This window comes from Cricetulus griseus, chromosome 6 (assembly GCF_003668045.3).
Source record: "Cricetulus griseus strain 17A/GY chromosome 6, alternate assembly CriGri-PICRH-1.0, whole genome shotgun sequence".
NCBI classification, from domain to species: Eukaryota; Metazoa; Chordata; class Mammalia; order Rodentia; family Cricetidae; genus Cricetulus; species Cricetulus griseus.
Window position 1 is genome coordinate 74,193,866 of NC_048599.1, and position 27,269 is coordinate 74,221,134.

The window sequence follows — 27,269 nt, forward strand, 5'->3', positions numbered from 1 at the left end:
AAGACTTTCAAATGTCTATTTTGATCTGATTGTTTCAAACAACAGAAATCCATCAAAAGAGCTTGGTGTTGGCGTAGATCATAGTTTGTCTTCCTGCCACCCGTGTGCATTTTTTCCAAATTTGTACACTAACCTCCGGTCAACCCGCTCCAAAATTCCTGTTTTATAGTAGTATCTGTGAAAACAAGCAGAAGAGAGGAATCCAGGGAAGGTTTGCACCCCAAGAAAACAACAGCGCATAAAAATTCCTTGCTCCTCTCGGGTGACAAGGCTTTACCTACCCTGGTATTTCCACACCCTGTTATTAACTTACACTTAAACCCTTCCCAGACACCATGAAGACTGAACCTCACCAGGGTCAGCTTAGCCTGTGTTTGTGTGCTCCACGGCTAGGGCTCAGGGTGATCGAACCCCCTCCCCACCCCCATCACCAGGAACGTTGCCAAAACTGAAGAGGATTGTGGGTCACTTTACAAGCCATAATCCCACCTGAAACTAAGAAGAGGTTTAGCTCATGACCCTTTCATATAAAGTAGGTGGGGGGAGGGGGCTGTGAAAACAGGGTAATTTTCTCTGGCTGGCTATTTTATGTAACTCGTCTCTGCAGGCTCATAGTGTCTGATGCTATTCACTTACCTCAGGGCCCTGCTCAACTTTTCATATGTCATCCTGTCGTTTTTCTTCCTTTGTCCCCACATCTTGGCCAGGGCTTCTGATTTAACCACTCGGAAAATGCCCTGTTCCCTGTCTTCCCATTCCAGGATGCCACAGTTTTCTTCAGGAGACAGAAGTAAATCTCTGACAAATTCCCACAGGTGAGAGCTTTGGAGGCCTTTGGGAAGGAAACAGAATAGTCAGCCTCCTGTCTTTTTAAACTGGCTTTTTTTCTTTATTTTTAAAGAGAGATTGTGGTTCCTAGTAACATCATAAGTCATACCCATAAAATTTTACCAACATGACTGTCCAATCTCGAGCTGAACAAGGAAAACACCAATTGACATGCCAGACTGGACAGGGAAAAGCTCATGAGGCCTCAGTCCTATACAAACATGCAACTGAGGAATGCTAGGAGTGGGAGAGGTGACCCTCCTCAGGGAAGAGCACACCAACTGGTTGTTCAGTGCCAAATAGTCAGTCCTGGAAACACATATACTAGTAACGTTATACAGATTGAACAGGTTATATTTGGGAGTGTGTGTGTGTGTGTGTGTGTGTGTGTGTGTGTGTGTGTGTGCATGCAATAACAATTAGGGAAAAAAGAGGATTTGAAGGGGAGTGGGGAGGAGTATATGGGAGAATTTGGAGGGAGGAAAGGGAAGGGAAGGGAGAAATGATGCAATTATATTCTCAAACAATTAAAAAAATATGAGAGATGTTAAAGATGACCTGAACAAGAGGGAGCTCTTGACCCCCAGAATGATCACTGGGAAACTAGCATGGGACTGATCCAGACCCCATGAATGTGGGTGTCAGTGAGGAGACCTCGAAAATCTATGGGGCCTTTTGTAGTAGATCAGTACTTATCCCTAGCATAGGAATAGACTTTGAGAGCCCATTTCACATAGAGGGATATTCCCTCAGCCTAGACACATGGGGGAGGGCCTTGGCCCTATCTCAAAGGATATGACAGACTCTGAAGACCCCCCATGGAAGGTCTCACTCTCCCTGGGGAGCAGAAATGGTGTTGGATAGGTAGGGTGTTAGTGGGGGGCAGGGGAGGAGGGGAGGGAGAGGGAATGGGGATTGAGATGTAAAACAATCTTGTTTCTAATTTAAATAAAAAAATATGAGAGATGTTAAAAGAAAAGCATGTGTGAGGGAGGGAAGAGAGATAGAGATAGATAGATAGATAGATAGATAGATAGATAGATATAACTTCTCATTAACCTGTGAGAACTGTTGCTGGGCTGGACAATACTCACTATGAGTGAGCTGCTTGGGGTGTTACCAAGCTTGAAAATGTCTGTTTCCTGATAAATGATAAGCAAAATCCCACACAGAGAATCTCGATTTACCCAAAGAGCGCTATGGCTCCTCATGAGCTCACTCCTTTCTAAGGAACATTAAGATGGGAGACCTGCTCTTTCCTAAACAGAAATGGAGAAGTGGATTGTGGGGGTGGAAACAGAGGGAAACTGGGGGAAGAGACTGAGAAGAGAGGAGTGAGGGGAAACTTCATCAAGATGTAAAATAAATTTACTTATTAAAAAAAAAAAGGTCTGGTACCCACAGCCATTCTGCAGTTTCCTTTATCACAAGGAAGTTGCATTCCTCTGGTGCCTTTAGGACACGGGTAAGACAGATCTGGGCTATGACTGCCTGAGTTTGGTCTGGAATTTGCCTCTTCCTGGCTCTGGAAATGCAGTCTCTTTAGTTACTGTCATTGTCAAAGGGGTAATAAGGTACCCATGCCATACTGTGGGCTTGAGGATTTAGTGGTTTAATGCATGGCAAGTGGCTAGATGCAGGGTGACTGCTTGCACATAATGAAAGTGGAGCTTGATCCTGCCCTGAGCAGATCTCAGTGCTGGGAAAGGCTCATGAACTGGCCAATTCCCCCCACATTGCCTTTATTCTCTTCCTCTGAGTACTTCAGTGAGAAGGTCACACAGTGGACCAGGTAAAAGAAAACTTCCCTTCACTAATAGAACCCAGTCAGAACATTTCTTCAGTTCCTAAAATCCAATGTCTATGATAAGTTTGATCCCATGTATGAAAGCAATCATTGGTTTCTCCCTCACTCAATCATTGGTTTCTTCCCCGCTGGTCCCACTCAAATACTTAATTCCAAAGATGAACTGCCTCAAGGGAGAAAATGTCTCTGCTCTTACTTGTTCGACTGTGACAGTCTTGACTCTTGATGCCACTTGTTTTCAAGCAACTGGAATCAGCATCTGAAACAGAAGGACCCATGGCAGTGGAGGAGCCTCAAACCGCACCCCAAAGAGCAGAAGTTAACTGCCAGCCTTGTGGTAGGAGACACTTTAGGTGGTTAGTAGATGGAGGGATGGGGGTGTGCTTGATCCTGGGACCTGCTGTAAATGTATGTTGGGCTCCTGCTGGAATACAAGAGAGAACATACAGATGCCGCCGTCCCTGCTCATGTGACCAGGTGAACCCCAGGTAAAACAGACAAATCACCTGTTGTTTTAAATGTGATCATGACGCTTGGGTGACAGTTTGGGATTTTATACTAAAGTGAAAGCAGAGATATCTGCAACTGGACCCCACTGCAGCCTTTTTTTTTTTTTTTTTTTTTTTTGAGACAGTCTTTCATAACTCACACTGGTTTTAAACTCACTTACTCTGGATGATCCTGAGCTCTTGGCCCTCCTGCCTCTGCCTCTTGAATGAGTGCTGGGAATGCAGACATATCGTGCCATTTCCAATCTATGCCATGCTGGGGATGGAAACCGAGGCTTCATGCCTGCTCCACAAACTACTTAGCTGGGCTACATCCCTAACTGATAGACCCGCACTTTAGGAAGGCCCCTCTTGTGACTGTGTGGAGAGCAGATTGAAAGGGACACAATAAAAACAGAGAGATTAGAATTCACGAAGGGAGCAAGAGGTTAACTCAATATTGAATTGAATTATGTACTATCGTGCTGTAATTGATAATCTGAGATACCCACACATGCGTTGTCTCAAAGTTTGTGAATTCTTTAAAGAACATCGGAACAGACCTACCTCCTAGTGCCTTAAAGCTCAGTCTACTCCCCCAGCTCTGTGCTCACTTGGCTTCCACTACTCAGGCTTTTTCTCACTGTGCAGCGCAGTCCCCTTAGGGTAGTTACAGTTACTCTTTGCCCAGAAAGCTCTTTCCTTTACCATCTGGGTATTCACAGCCCTATCTCAGTCTAGACTGAAAGTCACCTTCCAGGATGGCCTCTTCCAAGTGTGGAAACTGTAACCACACATATGAGCCTCTAGGCTTTACTTAGAATTCCACTTCTACTTCCCTTTTATTGCCTTTTAGCTCCTTCCCGACACATTTATTTGTGTGGTTTGTAGTCTGTGTCCAGTAGGGGGCAGGGTTTGTCTTTGTCTATGTAGCATCTAGCATAGTGGTGGATATACAGCTGGTATTAAATAAGTGATATTCTCAGCCACTACATTACACTAACCACACTAACGTTATAGTCTAGGATGTGTGTTAATGGGACAAAGGAATAGACATGTCATCTTGGGAGGAAAGGGTGTCCTCACTGTTGCCCAGGTCCTGTGTTCTGTGCCACTGGGTCATATCACTCTTCAAGTGGTCCCTTTTGTCACCACAATGAAGGCTATCACTTTAGGTAGGCCTTTCATAAACTGGGCCACGCCCAGCCCTCTAACCTTATCTCTCTCTGCGCCCCAGCTTTCTCTCATCTCTGAGGCTATTTGGTGTCAATGGGTATGACTCTCCTGTGTCTCCCGGTTTTTGCATGCTTTCCTCAGCCACCACTTCTACCTAGCTGACTCTCACTCTCACAGAACCTCTTCAGAACTCTTCCCTGAAGCCACCTCCTGGGCTAGAGCCCCCACCCACCCACATGAGGTCTAAGGACACCCGAATGTTTCTCGAATCACAGTGTGTTTCTTCTTCCTTTAAAATTCACCTCGCATTTTCTCTACTAAAGCTGATATTTATGGAGCCTTTACTAAGTGCTGAGAGCTTACTAGAGGGAGGCCTCATATGCGACATTGTTGTCCTGCAACAACCCTGGGTGACATGAGGGTCATTTCATTGAGGAGGAATTTGAAGCCCAGAGAGTTTAAGACTGCTGTCCAGGTGTGAAGCTGGGCCTTGAATCCAGAGTTCCCATGCCAGGCCTAACACTCACAACCAGGATGCCATCATGTGCTTCTCAGGAGGCATTTGACAGGCACAGAGTGAGCACTTAGCTCATATGGGCTGCACAGTTGTTGATGCCTCTTTTGTGCTGTGTGTCTGTCCCCATCTCCAGACTTCTTCATTGTGTCACTGAATCTTTTAGGGAAAAAGCAAGTGGAGCCATAACAATACACAAAGGCCACTCAGTGGCCATGAACAGATAAGAAGCCTTCACTGAACTATAAGGAGATCCAGGGAAAGTGCATGCATTTCATTTCTGTGGGCCCTTGTGCTTGGTGTGATGCAGGAGCACAGGGCTGGAGGCATCACAGGAGACATGGAGATGGTTTGTCTGGTCACATCACTGTTTTCTAACTGTCCCAGGTCTAGGCTTTGAAGGCCCTCATGGATAGAGAAGGTTCCAAACCTCTTTTTTAATCTAATGATTGAGGTAGAGGCTGAGGCAGGGAGTCATTACTGTCAATCTTGAGGCAGGTGCCTGATTAAATGCTTCACCAAGATGAGTGGTTGGTTTGCTGCAGTACACTGTAGGAACTCTTTCTCTGCAAACAGCAGCCCCCCCCTCTCTCTCTTTCTCTCTCTCTCTCTCTCTCTCTCTCTCTCTCTCCTCTCTCTCTCTCTCTCTCTCTCTCGTGGTGTGTGTGTGTGTGTGTGTGTGTGTGTGTGTGATCTGTATCCATGTAGCTGGTGTGGCCTGAGGTTTGGAAAGGCCCGGTTGGTCTTGAGACTGGAAACATACAATAGAGCCAAAGGGTTTATTATCATTTGTTGATTAAAATCATAGTCAGAGATGGAGGCCTGGGGATAGAGTTTTACAATCAAGCTCAGTCCATCTAAAAAGCCCACCCTATACTAGCATTGCACAGAGATACTCCAAGGCTCAAGAGCTGGACTGGCTATCCATGAACCTAAGAGCATAAGCTTTATTCTGGGTATAGTATGGCCTCTACTGACATTCCTGTAGTAGAGGAGGGTGGGGACATGTGGAGAGGAAAGAAAAAGTGATTAAGGGATAGACTTCTTCACCTTGTGCAGTTTTTATGATGGCTTCATGGCTTGCTGGACGTTTGGTAGGAACTAAGTTGAAGATCCCCTGTTATGGATCATTGTTTGGACATATCTCAGGAGACTTGAGTCTCCAATAAGTGGGCAAGAGAACAAACAGAAGGGCCTGGGAGCAGCTATGCATGTGTGTATGTATGTGTATAGCAGGTATGTATGCTCGTGTGTATGTAATGTATAGCAGGTGGTATGCTCATGCGTAGCTGACTGTGTAAGCACAGAGCCACTGAGAGGACAAGTTGGAATCAGTCCCAGGGTTGTGTTTACTCTCAAGTTGCTGCACCGCATGATTCTTCAGAAGCAAATGGAGATGGAGGAGTACATGTGAGTTCATAGTCTAAATTCCTGATTCTATGCCTGCACAGTGTTAAGTGCATAAAAAACAATGATAGTTAGCAATTTTTACTGAAACCTCTAGGATGCCACCCTTCCCTCCTTGGCCATGCTGTGGTCTCTGGTAGGCATCAGCACTAAAAAGTAGCCTCTGGTTTCCTGTTCCAGGATATCTGGGGCCATGAAACTTTGCTGGGTTATAGACTCTGTGGCCACATGGTATGTGTTTCCTAGGACAGGCTTACTGTATACACTATCAAATGGTTGACTTCATGCCTACCTCTGTGCCCATCAAGTTCTTTATTGGAGTTTCTGCTTAGGGAAAGCATGGTCCTGAAGGCTGCAGGCCTCGGGAGAAGGAAGTGGGGTCCTGGCCATGGAACTGGAGCTGGGATAGGAAGAACTTGGTGCTGCTTTTTGGGTAGTCTCAACCGAGGCCCTAAGTCTAGGCTCAGTCTAGATGTTGTACCTTTTTGGGTTGGGGCAGATGGATCAGAGCCTCAAGCAGCAGGGGTTATTTCTGTGAGTCCTAAACACACTAAAGCCTTTCCCCTACCCATCTCACTTCTAGAAACTTTTTCTCATTTCTTCTGCTTCACTGGTTGGGCTGCCAGCACCACCATCCTAGATAGTAGGCCCTCAGCTGAACTCCTGTCTGACCCTGACACAGCAGCCTAAGAGATCTTCAAATCCAATTATGGCCTTTACCATTTCCATGCCTACAATCCTTCAGTGGCTGCTCAGCTTGCTTAGTGTGAAACACAGATTCCACTACTGATAAATCTGCCCTCGCCCAGCCCTCAGCCTCAGCTTCCTCTTGATATGGTTGATTCTCCACTGATAAGGCCCAGGAGAAGTTTCTGGGATGGGGAATGCCAGAAATCCAATATGGTGGTTCCTGGCCAGCTGTGACTGCATTTAAAACCTGACTAGTGGTCCTGAAGACTTGAATCTTAACATTATTTAATTTTAAGTAATGACCACAGATGGCTAGTGGCTCCTGGCTTTGGACAACCCAATGACACACCTTCCAGCTCTTTTTCAAGGACCACATAGACCCAGCCTTTGTCCCCTAGAAGCTTTTCTTCCTTCTCTCTGGTAAGACCAGCCAGGGTCCTTGGAGCTGAGTGGGGGTGACCCATTTCCCAACTCAAGTTGCTATTCTTGTACTAACATCCCTAAACCCACAAACAAAAATCACAAAACTTTAATTAGTCAGAAGTCTAAGAACTTAAATCCTCAGTTGATGGGGATTTTAGGAAGAGGGGAAAAAATCCTGGGCCAGCAAGATGGCTCAGTAGGTAAAAGTGCTGCCTGTGTCGGCTTCGTGAACAGAGTTTGATTCCTGCAACCCACAGTGGAAGGAAAAACTGCCTCCCAAGAGTTATCCTCTGACCTCAATTAGTATTGTGACACACACACACACACACACACTTAAGCACAGGCATAAGAGAACACACACAGTAACATAGAGCTTAAAATACTAACAACTAACTAACCCTCATTGTCTCTTTGCATCTATCTTTCAGAGGGGAGGGGCCTTGGAAAACTCCATGTGGTCTGCCTACTCTTTGCAGGTGGCTGAGCAACAGTCCATGGGGAAAGGGGCCTATCCAGGACCACATTTCTTTTCAGCCTTTGGGCCAGGATCTTTGCATGGGACTCAATAATTAATAGCAATGATAATAAAAAAATGGTAGCTCCACCTACCATTTTGTTGATGGCTTCTGGTAGGGGGGGAGGTAATTTTCCAGGGTGGCTGGCTGTAGCCACTGATTTGTTGCCCATACTCCGGTGGATGGCACCATACCCTTGCACATATATTGGCAGCACTAACTGGAATCATGTATTATGTTTTTAAAAAGAAGAAAAGGCATGAAGTAGGGAGAAAAACATGTTGGGAAAAGTAGGGGATAGATATGATAAAAATATATTGTATACATGTATGAAATTCTCAAAGAACAAATAAAAATATTTTTAAAATTGAGCTCCAAAGTTCCCTTTCTTGCCTCCATCTGCAGAAATGAAATGAGACTAATCATTGGGACCACTGGCCATTTGAGATCTCCCCATTATCTTCTAATTATCAATTTGACCAACCAAGTGGGCTCTGATTGTTCTGAAATATCCACAACCATAAGAATTCTGATAGCTAGAAGTCATCACTATCATGGCTAATGAGCACTGGCTCTATAGTATCTACACTGCAGGCACCAGAAAGGTCCTTTACTGGGCACAAATGCCATTGCTTCTCAAGCTAACCACAACCCAGAAGGGCCCAACTATTTTATAGGCAGACAAATGGAGTCTTGATAAGGACAGGACTCCATGGACATGAGTTACTGTCCCACAGATCCCCTCCTCCACAGTCACACTCTTTTAACCTATTTCTCTCTACTCTTTCCCCAAGTCTTGGCTTGTTTTGGTTCATCAATCTTGTAGCATGGTTGTTAAAGCAGTATCAAATCCAAGTAGCTAGCAATAGTTTGGGCACAGCTTTGGGGAGTTTGAATGTCAAACTTACAGTCTTTGATGGTGGTCTTGGTCTCTTCAGCATCATTGAAAAAGGAATAGCCTGGGAAAGGAATGAAAAGAGAGATTCACAAACTATTCCATGCAATCCAGGGAGCTGGCCAGATGAGGAGGAGAGGTTTTGGAGGAAGGGGAGTTTTTTTGTCAGAGGGAAACTTAGACATTGTCTAGCTTTTTATAAAGCCATCTGGAAGTCAAGTAACAACATCATACTTTTTCAAAGGTTACCTAAGAAGAACAACTGATGCCAGGGGTTCTAGAAGCTTCTGTAGATCAGCTACTGAGCTCTAACAGAGTGAGTCTTGTCTAGGCTCCAGGAAATCTGGGCTGTGAACTGAGTTGGACCACTGTTGCCTGCATGGCTTTGCCAGTCACAGGCTCTCTGGGCTCGTTCCTTATTCTCAGTGGAATATGAGGTTAAACACTCACTCTACTCCCTTCTGGCCCTGGGCCTATGATTTTTGACATGGGACTTGGACATCAGAATGACTGTGATGTGATAACCAAAAGGAAGAGGATAAGAATCTCAAAGAGTCATATAGCTCTACTTGAACGCTCAATTCATTGGAAGACCATGCTAGTTCCTTACTCTGTAGAATGGTGAGCTGGGCTGGGGTTTAAGATCATGTTTCCAGGAAGAAGGTCAGGTCAACAGACATCTATTTCCTAACTTGGTGTCTAACATGAGGGTTACTTTCTATTTACTAACACAATTTAAACACTCTGGCCAAAGGGCCAACTAGAACAGGATCGGGGAACGATGAGAGATATTTCTTGTCCTACATTGTGGAAGCCATTCTGTGACTCCAGGCTTTCCCCTGACCTCTACTTCTGGTGGCCTCCATGCTTCTAGACCTTCAAATATTACTGGAATATCTACTGGTCAGATGATCCTCTGGGCTCTGGAGGCTCCTCCAGTGCCTCCCCTGGTTGAAGCTTCCTCGTTCCATGTCCTGTTCTTGCAGAGTCCTTGACTATGGGGTACACAAGGTACAAGGTAGAGAGTTACCCAGAGTATAGATTTTGCCCAAATGGAGAAACCTCAGAATAAGAGAGAGTTCTAATGGTGATTATGTCAGGAAGAGAACTGAGCCCACTGTATCCTAGGCAAACTGCTGGAGTGTAAATTCTGGTCATGAAGCACATGTACACAGACTTGCCTGAGGAACCTTAAGGGAAGAACTTCAAAATGGAGCAGATTGGTGGGATTAAAGGTGTGCAACCACACCTGGCCCTTGGGAGGTTTTGAATGGATTTCCAGACTCCTCCTCCCAGGGTGGCTGTGACAGACTTGTCCCCATTTAGGGAGTACACACCCTAAGGACAGGCTTCTACTTCTATCTCAAGGTCATCACTCTCTGCATTCTTACCCTTAGGCCCTCCTGATGAGGAGGAGTAAATGGAGTCCCCAGACTCACAGAGCTGGAAGGTGCTCTGAGGTTTCTCTGCCCAAATGGGAAGGAATCTCTGCTTTGCTCACAGTCCCTGTCAAGGAGGGATGGGCAGACAGCTTGGCTCCCAGTGGCAGGGAGCTTCCAGTTTTCTGTGTTTTCTCAAGTAGCCTTTCCAAGAGAAACTGAAAACTTTTAAGATTCCTTAAAATCAAACATAGATATGTCTGCTATAATGGGTCCTCACCACCACCGCACCCCTGTCGGCCTCATGGTTGTATTAATGATAGAAACAGTTGCTACTTTGTGTCCTTATATGCTGTGCCAAGTAATCTTCCAAAGAAGTCCAGGGAGGACCATCTATCCTCCCAGTGGACAGACAAAGCCATTAGGGATTTGGACAGGGGATGCTTCTTGCATCCTCTATGGCTTCCATGTATAAGAGCTTGGACTGTAATAATAACAAAATGGGTCCTTCAGATTTCCTGGCTCTCACTTTGTCCTGACTGCCTGTGGAGCAGCCCTGTACACTGTCTGGCCAGAGTGAAGGCACGAAGATTCTCACATCAGCTGCTCTATCACTAGGACACAGAATCTTAAAGGAGCTTTCTGGTTTGAAAAAACAGTGCAAGCTCATGGTGTTCCCGTGCCACTGGTGCCACCTTCTGGCCATTGGATCCTTGACCAAAAGGACTGTACTAACAAAGGCAATTCTTTGGACTTCTTGAGAAGGGGAAAAGTCTCTTTCATTGTCTCCTCACCTGTCAGGGATGAAGCAGAATGCCCACCTTTCATGGTTTTAATTAGTTCTGAGCATTCTTGTTTGCAGCTTTCAGCCTGGCTTGGACTTCCTTACTCATGCCCTAGTTTTACTTTTCTTTAAGACAAAACCTTACCTAACTTGCTTTCTTGGCTCTGGCTTTCCTTTTGACTAAACTCTCAACCCGGGGACAGTGGAATTTCTGGCTACTGAGAGCTCTTGACTGAACATCAGCAATGTTTGGTTATGAGAGTCATGGGAAGGGAAGCACCTTTCAGGGATCCAGACTTAGTCTCAGACCCCTCTTCTGAGGCTTGCTGGCACTGACCTTGTGAGCGAATGTTCTGGAGGATGAAGTACAGGTACTCCCCACAGATGCCGGCTGCCTCGATGAACTCCTCCTGTGTCATGCTGCACAGCTGCAGGCCGCTGATGTTGAAGTGACAGAAGGAAATGCAGTTGGCGTCAAGTTTGTACTGATCACAGCAGAACTGGAGCCATTCCCAGACGTGGCGCTTGGTCCAGTATTCAGGGTGAACTGAGGTCCAGTAGGAGTCACAGGCTGCACCAGAGCACAGAGAATTAAGGGATGACAGTCTACAAGGGGCTCCAAAGAGTACTCCTGCTGTGTTAGTATCCTTGTCCTCTACCTAGTGGGCAGACAGGGCTCTAGTTCTGGCATGCACTTGCAAGGTCCAGGTCACCTTCTGTGAAGAGATGACCTGAGAGATAGGATTCTGTGGGTGGTTGTTGGGGCCAGAGAGAGTATGAGGTGGTGGGAAATTACTGTATCTCTGTCTGGTGCTTAAGAGGAGGGTACCCAATAGAGAAAGAGAGCAAAAATATTCCTCAAACAACATGGTATCAAGAATAAGAACTCAGGAGCTCTGAAGGAGGTCTGTGTTCAAATCCTGATTGAGTTGCTTGCCTTTTTGGGTAAGGCCCACAGATATTTAGTGAGAATAGTATGTTTGACCTACAGAGTTGTTATAGAGTTTGGAGGCCAGTGCCTAGGGAATTACCATTCAATCCAATTGTTATTAGCAGCCTTCTGTGTGACAGCTATATTTGAAACTGGTCTGAGCCTCTGTACGTTAATGAACAGATGCCCATCTGGCTACCTGTTTGTGCATAGCTCCTGGTCATCTTTTGCAAGGGTCTGGGGCTAGTTAGATATTGCCCACAGTGTGGAAGACTGGACCACCATAACAGATGTCTGTGGGGAAAGAAGATGATGGAGAAGTTAGCAGGACTGATGTTCCTGTGTTCCTGGTGCTATTTTAAGATTTATTCTTTCTTGTGATCCAACTACCTACTCCTGCAAAGGACCTGTGTAGATACTCAGACAGCTTCAGGGCCATCCTGACTTGGAGGCTGGGATATATGCAGTGACATCTTGTCCAGGTCCTCAACAATCTTGTCTTAATGTCTCCAGCAGAAACAGATAGAACGGTACACATAAGAATAGACAAGGGGAGGTACCAGGCACTTACGAGTCTTTGATGGTTACAGACAGCTATCTGTGCAGGCTAGGTAAGCACAGTGGTAAAGTTACCACTGAGCTACACCCCCAGCTTTGATGTAAATAATTCTTATAATCACCATAGTATCTATCCATTTACTCACCTATCAATCTACAACCCATCCATCAATCCACCCACCCACCCACCTGCTGTCCATTCAATAACTGAGAACTTCACTTACCCTCTTCATGAAATGGAGACAACTATAGTATCTTTATCATAGGGTTGTTCTACCAATTAAATGAGCTTACATATGGTTTAATGCTGTTATTAATGCTATCACTGTCCACCTACTTTGTGTGATGCCACAAGACACATTTAGCCCTTTCCCTCTGATAGATGAAGAACTTGAGGATGAGAGGAGACTAATTTTCCTTAGATCCAACTGCCAGTGGGCAGTAAAGCTGGGATGTGGGCTGCAGTCTGCATGCCTCACTCATCTCACCCCCCTGTGCTGATCCTTGGAGGATCAGCACGGAAAAGGCATGGCACAAAAAGAGAGAGGCAGGCAGAGAGCTAGACAGAGTGAGGGGACGTCAGCAGAGCATGGCTGCATTCACTGACTCAGGCTGTGTGGACAATGGAGAGTGAGTGACATCCTGCAGTGGCCGGCATTGCTGCTGTTGCTATGCCCCTGCCTCTAAATTCCTACTCACTGCTACTGTGCCTACATGAGCCCAGCTAGGAGACAGCTCTGCCCTGCTGGGGGCTACCTCTTGTTCATTACCTTTGAGGTGTCAAGTCCTGATTGCCAACATGTGGTTTCTCAAATCCTACCTTGTAGGCATGGGCAGAGGGCTATTTCATAAATATAGAAAATGAGTTTTCCTCTAAAACACAGACTCCTAGAAATCTATTTTCCCATTGTTGAGCCTCTTAGTAAGCCCAAATCTTAGACTTGTTTTATTTTAAAATTTTAACCAGTTTATTTTTCCTTCTGGGGCTGAAAATTGAGCCAGGGCCCCACACACATGTAGCAAGTGATTATATTTAAATCACCAGTCCCTTAACATGAAAGAGCCTGTATTCTGCCAGGCTGGTGAGTTCCAATGCTATAGCCTTTGCCTGGTAGTTGAAAACATCGAGGGGATGGTTTGACCCAACTCCTCTCTCCCTGATCCCCTACTGCTGGCTGGAGCTGGCTGATTAGGCTTATGGCTGGTTCCTGGCAGAGGGCAGGGTCTCCTGAGAAAACAGATACTTCCTGAGTTCTGTCTGTGCTTTCCATCTACTGATTTCTGGCTTGAGTAAACCTGAGGCCCTTAGACGTTCCTGGTATTCTGATGAGAGATGTTTATGATCCTTGACATTCTTTGGCTGCTGGTCCTGCACGGGGCCCTGACTGAGATGGCTATCGGTGCACTGCTGTGTAGCACACAGCACGTTTCTCTTCATGGAAAGGTTTTGCTGTGTCTCTGTTCCCTTCCCCTCTCCATTTCTACTGCTGGATTATTTTGTTTGGCATCTGAAGGAAGACTCCGTTGTTTCTGGAAGCCAAGAGAGCCTTCAGAATCCAGAGAAGTGGGAGGTGGAGGTGGGCGGTCGGCCTTGACATGAGGAAGGTGTTGCTGGCCTGGCGCCCTGCTCTCAGCTCCTCGGTGGAGCTCAGTTACAGAGCTGGCTTTGTGTGCATCAGGGGCCTGGGGCTCAGCTACCTGGTGGCTGGCTTTCCTGTCTGTAACAGCCCTTCCCACGGTCTCCAGAGCTGAGAAGAAATGACTGTTCTCAGTGATGTGGTGGCAGGGATAGCAGAACCAGCATCCACAGAGACATTTTGGTGGCGGAGTGACTCCATGGTCTCAGCCTTAGGATGAGGTGGAGGTCACTGAGGAAGGGAGGAATCCTGCTCCAGGGCCTCTGTTACGTGCCCCTCTGTCACTCCCTGCACTCTGCCTGAAGGAACCTTTCCCCCATTCTGCTGACACCTGTGTGGTTTCTGCTCTCCCTGAGCCACAGCTGCTCACTTACTCTCTCAAAGAATCTTCCCCCTCAGGTGCCTTCTCAGAAGGTTCCAGAAGGATTCACAGCACCTCCCTCCCCAGATCTTGAGCTCTGTTCACCCTGAACCAGGAGTGCTAACAGCCCCTTCCCATCCCCCTCCTTAGCCCACAGGTCCTCAGTTAGCCTTACCAGATCACCAGTGATTAGGATCTTTACCTTAAGGTAAGGAAACAGGTTCTGGGAGGTTATATGGTTCCCTCTCCAGGGTTACAGTGGCCATTAGTAAGGTAGTTAGGTACCATGTGGACATCTTGCATCATGCCACATTTCCTGGTTCTGGAGGACTGGGTTGGTGCACATATCAAAAACAAGATTTGGATGAAGGTAGGCAGGCAGGCAGATGGATGCATATCCACCACACAATTATAAGTCAGTAAGTCTATCATCTATTTTTCTTTCTTTAATCTGTATGTATGTATGTATGATATATATATATATATATATATATATATATATATATATATAACTTAGGTCTGAAAAATCAGAAAGAAGATGGAGAAGTAATGATGCCAGTATCTCCAATCCTAGGAAATGACATGAAAAAGTACCTTCTAGTATTTGGAAGAAATGAACATAGGGCAAATAAAAGAAGGGACTATATATGTAAGAATATATTCTCTTACTGGGTCATACTGTCTGGAAAGGTACAGCGTTTTCCTTAATGTGTCTCTCATTTACAAAACCCACTGAACTTTTTGGAGAAGCTGTGTTACGAGTTCCATTTGCCTATGTTACTAGTTGAGGCTAGCCAGCATCCTGTGCCCAGAAAGCTTGATACAGAAGTCCAGAGGCCACTATTAAACAGCAGGCTTTGCCAGTGCCTTTGAAGTCTGAAGTGGGTCAGGGCATTTGAGGGTCAGCTGAGAGAGTTGCCATTGATTCTGGGGGAGCTCTCTCAAATGAAACTGGATGCATTTAACTTCATTGGGACTTCAGCTTTCACTGCTGGCTGATGTGTTCCAGGGCCCTCAGGGTAGGGAGGTGACACCCAGGCCTGAAGTAGCCCCAGGTAGGAACATAGAGATTAGAAAGTTCATACCATAGTGGACAGTAGCTGCCTGTCTCTCATAGCAGGCCTATGTTCATTCTCAGAGTAAGGAACAAGTAGAACAAAGCAAATGTAGAATGAGGCAAGGGGGAGACAGACAGTCTACTTTAGAGGAGGCCAGAGTTAGACAACTTGGGACCATAATTAGTATGATTTATTAGCATAGGGAGTTGGGAAAGTTTTTCGCCCAAGGCAACATTGAAGAGAAGTGGTGAGTGAAATGGGTAGTGTAGGGCACCATCAATTGTAGCTTTGTGACAGAAAGGAAGGGTTTTTATGAGGAAAGTCCTGTGGTGATAAATGGCTTCTTCCAGGTTTCCTCTCAGAGCTGGACTGGCCCCATCCTAGAACCGCTCTTGGCTTTCATCCTAACCTTGGAACGACTTAGACCATGAGCAGTGTAAGAACCTGGATGGAGAAAGGAGGGCTGGCTGGGTGTCTGCAAGAGTCATGACCTTGAGAGTTAGGAAGGGGCTGAGAAAGTCAGGCCTGAGTAGTGCTGAGTGTGGCTTCTCTGAAGGCCTCCATGGGTAGACAAACCAGAGGTAGCCAGTAGTGACTTCTCTGGGCTGTGACTTCTGCTACAGGACTCAACTTAGACTTTTGAATGATTTTGTGTGTGTTCTTTGGTTTTGATTTAGAAATTCTTAGGCCTGTACCCATATACGTACTCTTGAATTTCTGTGCCTAGCACGTGAATGTTAATTAGAAAAGCTTTTGATGTGATTTAAATGTTTTCCTCCTTGATTTAATACTTTAGATGTTTTTGCGAGATTGTTTTAAAAAGCTTTTCTTGAAATTGGATAATCAGAGCCGTTAAATTTCTTTTTTCTTTTTTCTTTTTTTTTAGAGAAAGGGTTTCACTATGTGGCTCTGGACATCCTGGAACTCACCATGCAGACAAGGCTGGTTTTGAACTCACAGAGATCATCTAGCCTCTGCCTCCCCAGTATTGGGATTAAAGGCATGGGCCATCACACTGGGCCACCACATTGGCCCAACAGCTCTTGTGCTCCTCGACTGCTCTTATGTACTAGTCACCCTGCTAAACACTATGATTTTCATTTGGTCTTCAATATGTTCTGTGAGGTCTTAGATCACAGCTTCCATTTTACAGACAGAGAAAGGAAGGCCCCAGGAGACAGATAGCACTTTGTAAAGTTACTCAGTGGGTGAGGGACAGAGTTAGAACTGGGTGATTGAGGTGTCATCCTGCTCCTGCAGCTGAACCTGATAACAGCTATGCAGAATGAATGTGGAGGAGTCTGCTGATGGTGGGGGTGCCGAGGGAGAGCCAGCATCTAGTCTTTGCCACTTGCTCTGTACTGTGGTAGACTTGAGGGGCCTCTTGGAAATTACTCCCTTGGGCCTTTCCACTCTAGAAAGCTCTGCTGTGGAAAGAATATAAGCAAAATTCCAAAATGAAGGAGGTACCACAAGTTGGCATGACCATTTTTAAGGCAAGGGGAGAGGTGTGTGGGGAGGAAGTTGTATAGGGTAGAACTCCAGGAAGTAGGGACGAGGCCAGAACTTTTCAGAAGGTGGACTATGGGAACTTAATTGGATATGGAATCTTTTAAAAATATATGCAAGTGAAAACCCGTCATGGTGGCATATGCTTTTAAGTCCAGTACTGAGGCAGGCATTTGGTGTTGGAGACCAGCCTGTTAGGTTCCAGGACATCCAGTACTACATAGTAAGACCCTGTCTCCAAAAACCACAGTGGCCCACCTTGGTGGCACATGCCTTTAATCTCAGTACCCAGGAGGCAGGAGCAGGCAGATGTCTATGAGTTTGAGCAGGAGCAGGAGCAGGAGCAGGCAGATGTCTATGAGTTTGAGGCCAGGCTGGTCTACAGAGTAAATTCCAGGACAGCCACATCTTTTACACAGAGAAACTCTGTCTAGAGAGACCAAAACAGAAACCAAACCAAACCAAACCAAATATAACAATAATAACTATAAAAAAATCATGTGTGTGTATATATACATATATTTCATATGTATATATGCATATGGAGTACAGAGTTTCTGCTTGAATAAATTGTCTAATATGGACAATTCTCTATTTTGAAAAAACTGATGTCAAGGCCAAGATGAATTAATGACGTTCCAGAGTATTTTACAGTTGGTGACTGTGCCCTTTCCAAACTTTAGTGCAGTTAACCAAAAGTTCTGCTTCAAGAGCAGGGTCAATCCTTTGTGGTAAGGGCACTGAGGGCTCAACATCTCTTTGCTGAAGTCATTGTCAAAGTCTGAAAACAGCTGACTTTCCTTCATAGGCTGAGCACCCTGCCCTCTCCCAGACATCACCTGCATACAGGGCACATCACCTCCTTCTCATTTCCTTTACCTTTGGTCTCAATCCCAGATTGGGAGGATTACTACTGATATCTGGGCTGGAGAATGGAGAGAGGAAGGCAATGGCTGTTTTCTACCTGTCTAGGAGTTGTGAGGGGGTCCTGAATGACGTGAGCATCCAAAAAGTGCCAGGAACTTGTCTAAACACCTGATGATAGTATTAACTCATTTTACACTCCCAGCTTTAGGGAGTGGGTACAATAGGTGAAGGAAAATGTGTCAAAAAGCTTGATGTCACATGGCTGGCGAGTGGCGACATCTAGATTCAAGATGGAGATCTGAGTGCATCAGGGAGACAAACTTCAGGAGACAGTGGTGAGGGTATCCTGACTGACCCCCCATCTGTTCCTGGTAGAGAAGGCGTTTATAGAAATTCAGACCCATATGTCACTTCTCTGATGATGTTCTTGTTGGGAAAAGAAAAGGGGATATTTTATTTTCACTGGTCTCATATCTTGATGGAGATTTCAAGCTTTTTAAATGGTGGTAAGAGAAATTTTTGTTTCTGATGTCTCCTGATGTGGGATTCAGAGACACTTCTGGAAGAATCTTAGCAATGACATTGTCTCACCTTTCACCCCTCTAATGGAAATGTCAAGGCCTCAATCTTTGGAGGACTGACCTCAAGAATCCAAGAATGTACAGAATTAAGTTACATGGTCAATTTCATTGTTGATACCTTCTGCTAATGGATTATATTGTTTTATTGTGGCAAATATACCAAATGTAGAACTATTTTAAACTTTTTTTTTTCAGTTTTTTAAGACAGGGATTCTCCGTGTAGCACTGACTATCCTGGAACTTACTCTGTAGACCAGGCTGGTCTCAAACTCAGAGATCTGCCTGCTTCTGCCTACTGAGTGCTGGGATTAAAGGAGTGTTCCACCACCACCTGGCTATTTTAACCTTTTTAAGGTGTACACTTCAGTGACATGAAGTATGTTCACACTGTTATGCAAACATTAACATAAACATCAGCTCTAGAACTTTCTCTTTATCCCCAGCTGGAAGTGGCCCTGAGTCTTGCTGGTGCCAGCCTATAACACCACCATTAACCCCATCATAAAGGAGACGGGGGAATGAAATTTTAAACTGTAGCAGATAGTGTCAAAGCCACTCTTCACTTTAAGGTCACACGGAACCTAGCCTAGATTCTGACCAACTACAGATGCTACTGCTCCTGTCATCAGGGTATCATGTGGGCAGAATGTTGAGGCCATCTCCCTACTGCCTCCCAAATGTCATCTGGCAGAATAGGTACCAACAACATGAAAGAGCAAATACCCCCTTTAAAGCCTTCATTTTCTTTTTCTCAAGTTAACCTCATACTCAAACTTTTGAGAGAGGGAGGTGAATTATTCTTGGGACCAAATGAGTCAAGTCCAAATGCTGTGATCTTTCGACATTGTGACATGACATTGTCATCAGCAAAGTTTACTTTGAGAACTGTGCTACTGACTTACAAAAAATATTGCAAAAGAAATATCTCATAATGTTTTAGGAAAGTGTGTGCTTGTGTGTTTCTGGCTATGTGCATGTGGACTACAAACCAGGAGCTGGATAGACCTGATAGATCTGTCATCTGAATGTGAGAGATTTCCTGGGTGCATGTGTATGTGGGAGGTGTGGGGGGCAGGGGTGTGTGAATTACTGCGTGATTTAGGAATCGCTTCAATTCTGGCTCTGCAGCACTGGCCTTTAGCTCTAACTAAAGTCAAAGACTTCGTTGTAGTGGTAACAGTGTGGATGCCTCCTGATCACTCCCTACCTCTAGACACTAGGCTCAGACCTGGCCAGGCTGGTGTGCTCAGGGTTAAGTCTCCAGGAGGACAGACAGCTTCATTGGTGCTTGCATCACCTGTGGGGTGTGCACCTGCCGTGCTAGCAGCCAGTTGGGTTTGCTGGGATGTGCAGTCACCCAAGCACTGACTCAGGCATGGAGGCCTCAGAGGATTTCTGGAGCAAAGCTCAGCTGGCCTCCCTCTGCAATGAGGTTTACATAAGGTCTTAAGCTTTGTAGATACAGAAAACTGAGCTGGACGTTGGGAGGGAGAAGGAGAATGAGAGAAGGGTGGAGAGGAGGCCTTAGGACTGGCAGGGGACTCATGTTTACTGCACATTGCGTTTACACAGAGATAGGAAGAAGCAGGAGTGAGGATTTTAGTCCTTTTCTTCCACACAAGGCCACACTTCATTCCCCACAGCTCTCCACTAGCCTCTGCCCTGAACACTGGCATTTCTAGGCTGCCCTAGACCAGTACATCTTGCCTGAGCCAATTCCCACTGCTTTTGAATGAGAGCCCCCAGATGACCATACCTGTCTGATGTTCAAAGGTCGGGTAATATTCTTCATTGCTGAACAAATCCGTCCACGACATCAGGGGGTCACAGAAGGATGTGTTAGGTAGAAAGGTGCTATGGGTTACGGAGTCCAACATCACCCTGGAATATCAGAGAGGCTGTGAGGATGTGCGGAACATGGGCTTCCACAGCCACATGTGTAGAAACACCCAATAGAATGGCCCTTAGCTTTTAACAAGGGCATTAGCTGGGCACTCCCATTAAGTGTTTTCCACAGACAGTGTTCTTTGGTCCTTACCATATCCTGCCTATCCCCATTGCACTTATGAGAAAACTGAGCCAGAGGAGTTGAGACAGTTGCCCAAGTAACATAACAAGAAAGTTGCAGAGCTGGGATTTGAGGATGGAGGCTCATATTCTGCAATCCCACCTCTTCTTCTTTTTTCTCTGCTCATGCCTGAATCCCCCCCCCACATATGTAACATATAATATACACTACATATTATATATAATACATATATATTTTATATAATATCTAAAATTGCATTTTGGAAAATGGGTCAAGCATTGCCCTGTGTGGTTCTGTCCAGAACGCTGAAATCAGACGGCTCTGAAAGTTTCTATATGTTGGCATGTGCATGTGTTTGCCACACCTTATTTCCCAGCAGAAAGAGTCCTGAACTGATATTGCAAAGATTTTATGCATTCGAGATACGTGCATATGGACACACACACACACGCACACCACTACGTTACAGCTATAGTTAACTTATTTTCAGTTAGTGAATAGTTACATGATACCAGTGACATTAATATACTGGAGCAACCCTGGATCCTCCCAAGAGCTCTCTTTCTACACAGTGTATACCATATGCCTGGTGTTCCTGACACTGGAGAATGCTCCAGTCCACTCTGCTTCGGGTGTGTGGAGAGAGGTTTCCTCAGAGCAACTGCTGGGTGGGTGCTGGGAAAGGTTCTTTTTTATGGATGAAGGACGGGACTCCGAGAACCCAGGTAGCAAGTACAAGCTATTCCAGCTGACAGAAGATGGAATTTGAATGGCAGCTCAGGTGGGCCTGCTTGGAATGTCCCTGGTTCTATCTGCTGACTGCTTCTCCCTGAGCACTTTACAGTGGTTGGAAGGGAGCTCATGCAAAGGTGTCGGCTGAGACTGGACAGCAGACAGGGTGTTCTTGCCATGTCAACCTCACCTTTGCTCCTTCTCCTAGGCCCAATGCTACTTCTGTGCTGCATTCCATATTCCCACAAGTGTGTGTGTGTGTGTGTGTGTGTGTGTGTTGGAGAGATCATGTTTAGAAGATTTTTTTTCAAAATCTGTCCACGTAACTTCATTTTCTTTAATTCTTGAAATAAAATTAATGAGATAAGTTGGTTCAAACTCTATTCACAGGGAGGACACAGCAGCTCAAAATCACAGCACAGGCAAAGGCCAGGGCAAAAGTGAGAGTCCACGTCCAGGGACAACATGATACAGAATCAGAAATTATGAATGCCTCTCCATCACTTAGTCCAGTGTCCCTCAAACTGCATCATTTTACCTGTCACTGTGATAATCTTACTGAGTCCACTTGCTTCTCTGAACAGGGTAAATTTAAAAAAAAAATTAATCAACCGTCTTCTTTATTTTCTTTTTTCTTTTAAAGTAAATGGGGCTTTAAAGGGAAAAGTTTATATCATCATTATAAATGGAAAGCTAGTATTCTTTAATGTACATAAAAATGAATGTATAGTCTCAAATAGAAATGGCTCATTCATGTACCATCTAAATCAGGAGTTAGTTGTCTACAACCAGAAGCCAATCCAGCCCATACCTCTTTTATTATTATTATTATTATTATTATTATTATTATTATTATTATTATTTATCCCATAGCCAGAAATCCTTTTAGGTTTTGAAATACATGTTTACTTAGCATTCTTGATTTTTGTCTTTTGGCCAGTGAATCATAAAATATTTACTGCCCAGCCCTTTGAGGGATTTGTCAACCTCTGGGCAGAATTACCTCCTGCTTCCTGGTGCTGTAGTACCAGGGCTGGAAAATAAACTCTACCTTTTACTAGGGAAGGAAGTGGAGATCCAGGGAATCTGTGTTCTTGCTCAAGGTCACACAGCCAATGGAAAGCAGAGTTAAGCTTGAAGGTGGCCCTAACGTTCCCATGTCTGTTAGCTTCCCTATCTAAAGGCACAGTTTCTTCCAGGCACATTTATATAGTGATCACTAAGAGTCACAGGGGCCTTCTGAGATGCTCACAAATCTACCATTATGATCACCATTCAGTGTGCAGAAGAACTGTATGCTATTAAATAAAACAAGGGTTTGTGATCTTCATCTTGGATATCCTCTCTGGGCTGCATATTCCCAGTCCCCAGCTTTTTCCTGATACCTGGACAGAGTTAGTGGACCCAGCAGTTATAACAGCCACGGACTTACCTGGGAGCTGACAATCAGAAGCCAAGGCTTCCTGGTTTTGGGTTCTGACTTTCCCATGGACTGGCCAGCTTTCTTGAATCTGTACAAGGGTGGGTATGGGTGCCAGGGAGTAGGGTTAAGACTGAACACCACACTTAATCTGAACTCAACCTCTGGAAAATCCTATAAGTGTGAGCAAAGGATAGAAAGAGTCTCACACTTTCTGGGCAGGACACTCAGAACACTTCTGACATGACCTTCACTGAATTTGGAGAAAGGAGAGGTGGGCCCCAAGTGGAAGACAATAGAATACAATCTCCAGGTCTTCAAAGTCAATGGGGGCATCCTCTAAGGATTAAACTCGACCTTGGCTTTGCCTGTCTTCACCCACACCTGACATATAGAAGACATTTAGTATTCAACATGAAAGTCATTTGGTAAATTGAGCTGGATCTTATAAAGCTCAGGACTGTTTTTGATCAGTAGGGTGTTTACCACCTTTAAGGATTTCCCCTCCCCCCTGCACGCCAGCCCACTCCCTCAATCCATAATCTCTTCAGGGTTGCACACAATGATGGATTTAGTTCCCTTCGATAATTCCTTCTATGGCAAATTATACCCATTAGATTTGCTTAGAGAGCTTAGCTGGTATATACCATGCTGTTTTCCTTCCACAATTATTTCTTGCTTCTTTGGTAGGGGGAGGTCTTTTATGAAAGCAGTGAACATTTCTTTCCTTCTTTCTTTCATGTTTTGCTATTGTCGTAAGAGGAGGCGTTATTAAGTCTAAGCTCACCACAAAAGGCCATGGCTACTTAGCCAGCATGCACTAGGTGTGCAAGTTCAGGAATAAAGGCTGCTTTGTGTTCAGCCGAACCTTTTCTTTAGGCCTTGGAAGGTGCTTGCAGTAACTGAACATTTTGACTGTTTCTTTAACGTAGGTGGGTCACCAGTGTGGTGCCCTCTTCTCTGAGGATTCTGGACCAGCAATATGTAAGACCAGGTCTGGTTTTGCCCAGCCATTCTCAATGGGTATAGTTGTGACAAAAGGCTCTGCGGGGAGGGTGGTGAGGAAAATAAGGCAAAAAAGAACTGGGGTAGCTATGCCTGGCATTACACAAGACCAAAGTGGACACTAGAAGGTTCCTGGGGCTTCTGGTCTACTCACTCTGGCTTGTCATTATGAAAGATCCCTGAACCTGGAGTCACGATCCTGCCTTTTGACCCTCTCTAGGCCTTAGCTCTTCACCTATGATGGGAGGACACTAAGAGATGGACTCAAGGTCAGCCCTGGCTCTGTGATTTTTTTCAGGTTTCCACCTGACCAGCTAGACACTTCTAAACCTGTACACACATACACTCTCGAAGCCACGTTGATAACATTTGCACTTTGGTCAAAGTGCAAATACAACTAGTGCTGACACAGATTAGTCTGTAGCCCCAGAAAGCCCCCTGGTTCCCTCTTCCTCCTTCCCTCTTTTGCTCGGCTGGACCCCCACACCTTGACTTTTGAACAGCCCATGGAAGCAGTTTCTCCTATGTTAGTTACCGCTCTGGCTGCCTTATAAGTAGGAAAGGATTGGTACGATCAACCCCAAGGCGCTGGAGTCAGGCGTGCTCTCTCCTACTGTTGGAGAAGGCTGATTGTAGGTACCTTCGGAGTGAGTCAGGGCCGGCCTGGAGTTGAGAGCCTCCAGCAACTTCCTGTCCCCTTTTGGGGCAAACTCATACACCAGCACACAGACAAGGTCCACCCAGCCAAGAGTCAGGCTCATGGGCTTCTGTTCGACTTACAAACCAATGGCAGAACGAACAGGTACAGTGCCCATGGCCTGAACCACCAGAAAGAGGTGACGGCACAAACCACCCAACCTTGGCCAGTTTGCCAGAAGAGGAAAATTCCTCCTTGACCTTGGCCAGGATCATCCAGTTCATTTTTGGCATGTGACCAAAAATCTACCCAATTAAGCATCTACACTTTTGCTATTCCTCTCCTTTTCATCCGCTTTCTTTTCTCCCCTCCCCATCTCTGGTGTGTGAACTTACTATGCAGATCAGGCTAGCCTTAAACTTGAGTCAACCCTCCTGCTTCTACCTTCTGAAATTCAGTGTACAGGCATTGGCTATTTTGTTGTCAAAACATCTTTGAACAAGCCACACCAGGGCAAAATAAAGAAAAAAATTGAGAAAGACCGTCCCCAATTCTACCATCTGGGCAGTGCCACTGAGTAGGGAAATGCTTTTTCTTCTCTAAAGCTCCACCGCACCTGAATGTCCACCAGTCCAGAGCCCTACAAACAAGGAGTGTCAACTTCCCACCCTGTGGGGCTCTTTAAGAAGGGCTGGATGCAGAGGACTCAATGAGGGTATTTCAACACTTGCATTAAGGAAGGCTTGTGGGTTGGGTACTTGAGTATTTGTTCTGGAAGCAATCACAGCATGTGGGAACCAACTTGTTGATGGCTTATCCAGCAATTCTTCATTTTTTTCTTTAGCTTACTTAGGACTTCATTTGTTTGTTTTTAGCTGTTTTTCTGAAGACTCATAGAAGAAAGCCATGGGTTTTGATGCAAGGATCACAAGTTTTAGGTTAAAGACACAAAGAATGAATATTGCTTGTGGTACTCACAAAGCAAGTTCCTAACTACTTAGCCTGCTGCAATTTCTGACTTTCTGGCCTGAATGCTAAAAGTTTTGACTTTCTTTTTTATTCTCTGCTGTGTAAGTACTCACGACCGTCTCTGATAACCCACCTCCTCATCCATAAAATGGACATTTTTAACACACAATCCTTCAAATGTCTTGACTAAAACCAGTTAACATAGATAGAGTAGCTAGAAAGTTTCACTCTGGAAACTTTTGAGAAGAGGAGGCAACCAGACTCTAAAAGCTGCCGTCCTAAATATGTTGACTCATGGAAGGAAAAATTAAAAAAAAAAAAAAATTGCAGAGAACACAAAAGCAGAATAATTAAACTTTCTTGCGGCCTGGGTCTGGGATTTTGGACTACAGCACAAAGCTGTCTCCATAAATTATTGGGCCTTCTCGTTCCTTAGTTGTCGCTTCTGTAAAATGGAGATGAAATTCTAGGATGTTCTAGGATACTATTTCTGATTCTGAGCACTTAAACGCAGATGCGGGAGAGCGTGTTTCCAGTTGCTGCCAGTAGGGGGCGAATGCACACGAACCCAGCAAGCATGCAGAGAGTGATAAGGTTTTCGAATACAGTGGAAAAAAACCCTAGCCAATGTTTTTCTGGAACCGTTCTGTTCTAAGGCGCTGTGAGAGGGCCAGATGGGATTCTTTTAAACTATTTTGTACAAACTCCTGAAAAAAATGACCTAAACTGTAATAATGCCATTCTTTGCATTAAGAGGGGCATGGTGAGCAGGACCGCCCCCCGCCTCCCCCCCGGCCCCGTGGGGCGGGGCGGGGGGGTCTGGAGTTGAGGTCAGGGTTGCCGGAGGTGGTGGGTTTTCCTTGAGGTAGCTATCTGTGCAGAATCCGGCTTCCCTCCTAAAGGCAGGTGAAGAAGGGGCAGAGATTTGAGCTGCCTGTACAAATTTTCTCAGCTGCCTTTGGTTTAGTGGGTCCAGGGGAAGTCGGGGACTGTGAAAAGGGTGGGTGGCCACTTGGCCCGAGGAGACAGAAATCTCTCCGGCAAAAGTCAAGGTTGACTCAAACACCCCCGGAGGAGGCACTCTGACTGCCTCATGGAGGGGCTGGTTTGGGAGCTGGAGATAGAGATTCAGTCCCAGGCCCCAGCTGTGTCTCTGAGCCCAGACACCCCTTTCAATTCATTCAAAAGAGCAAAGAAAAGCTGCTTACGTGAAGACAAGTGGCGGCTAGGTCCAGACAGAAGGCTTTCAAGGCAAGAGAAGGCAGGCGTGCTCCCAGCACCAGCAGACCGACGGTAGAAATAAAGGCACCTGTAGCCTTGTGATATAAGTGACACCTACAGACAGGTCCGTTTGGTTTTTCAGGTTTATGCACAGCCCCTTTGATGACGGTGACATACAGTGTGACACGGCTCCTTGGAGGGGGGGTGGTTCTCACATGCAGAAAGTTTACCTTTCTCCTGCTCTTGTGCCCAGCTCTCACTGCCCACCACCCGGTGAGGGGACCGGGAAACAAGCAGAGAATTCCTGCCCCTGTGGAGTGCTTGCAGGAGCATTCTCCGTTGGGCAAGCTAGAAGGAAATTCAGGCCTGGTTCTGTCCATTGCAGCCTTCTCTGGGGCTAGCCAAGTCCTGACCCTTTGTGTAGGGTGTTATCCCCTTTCTGTGCGTGTGAGGAAAGAAGAGCAGTGTGGGGTAGTGGTAAAGAATAAAGGCGCTGCAGGGATCCAGTTATGCGCTCATCATTTTCCGGCTGTGTTACTGTGAATAAGTTAATGAGCATATCTGGGATTCATCAGATTAATGCAATAATGGCTGCTGGGAAGGCTGTAGTTGGGAATGCCAGCAAATCACCTGGAAACCTGTCCTTAGGTGCTACATGTTCCCTTTATAAAGAGTGTTAGTCAGAATTTCCCTTCCTTCCATTGATCCTGACGGTGACCTTCCAGCTAGGGGGCAGGGGGCGAGACAGTGGGCAGCACCATTGCTGGACTTTTCACTCTAAGCACCCAGAGGGCATCCTGTTTGAACACTGGAGCCAGGTGATAGCCTTCTCCTTTTTCCAGTTTCCT

At 45.6% G+C, this 27,269-nt stretch overlaps 1 protein-coding gene across 2 annotated transcripts; it reads right to left on the minus strand.

The window, feature by feature from the left end:
* Positions 1–78: 78 nt before the first annotated feature.
* Elf5 (E74 like ETS transcription factor 5) lies at positions 79–20,285 on the minus strand. Of its 2 annotated transcripts, XM_035446460.1 has the most exons (6): positions 20,165–20,285; positions 11,244–11,477; positions 8,757–8,807; positions 2,832–2,894; positions 637–832; positions 79–175 (listed from the first exon to the last, which is right to left on the minus strand). In XM_035446460.1, exons 1-6 carry the CDS (start codon positions 20,283–20,285, stop codon positions 79–81), a joined length of 762 nt encoding a protein of 253 aa, XP_035302351.1. The 2 variants fall into 2 exon arrangements, with proteins under 2 accessions (XP_035302351.1, XP_035302352.1); XM_035446461.1 differs by lacking the exons at positions 8,757–8,807; positions 11,244–11,477.
* Positions 20,286–27,269: the final 6,984 nt, after the last annotated feature.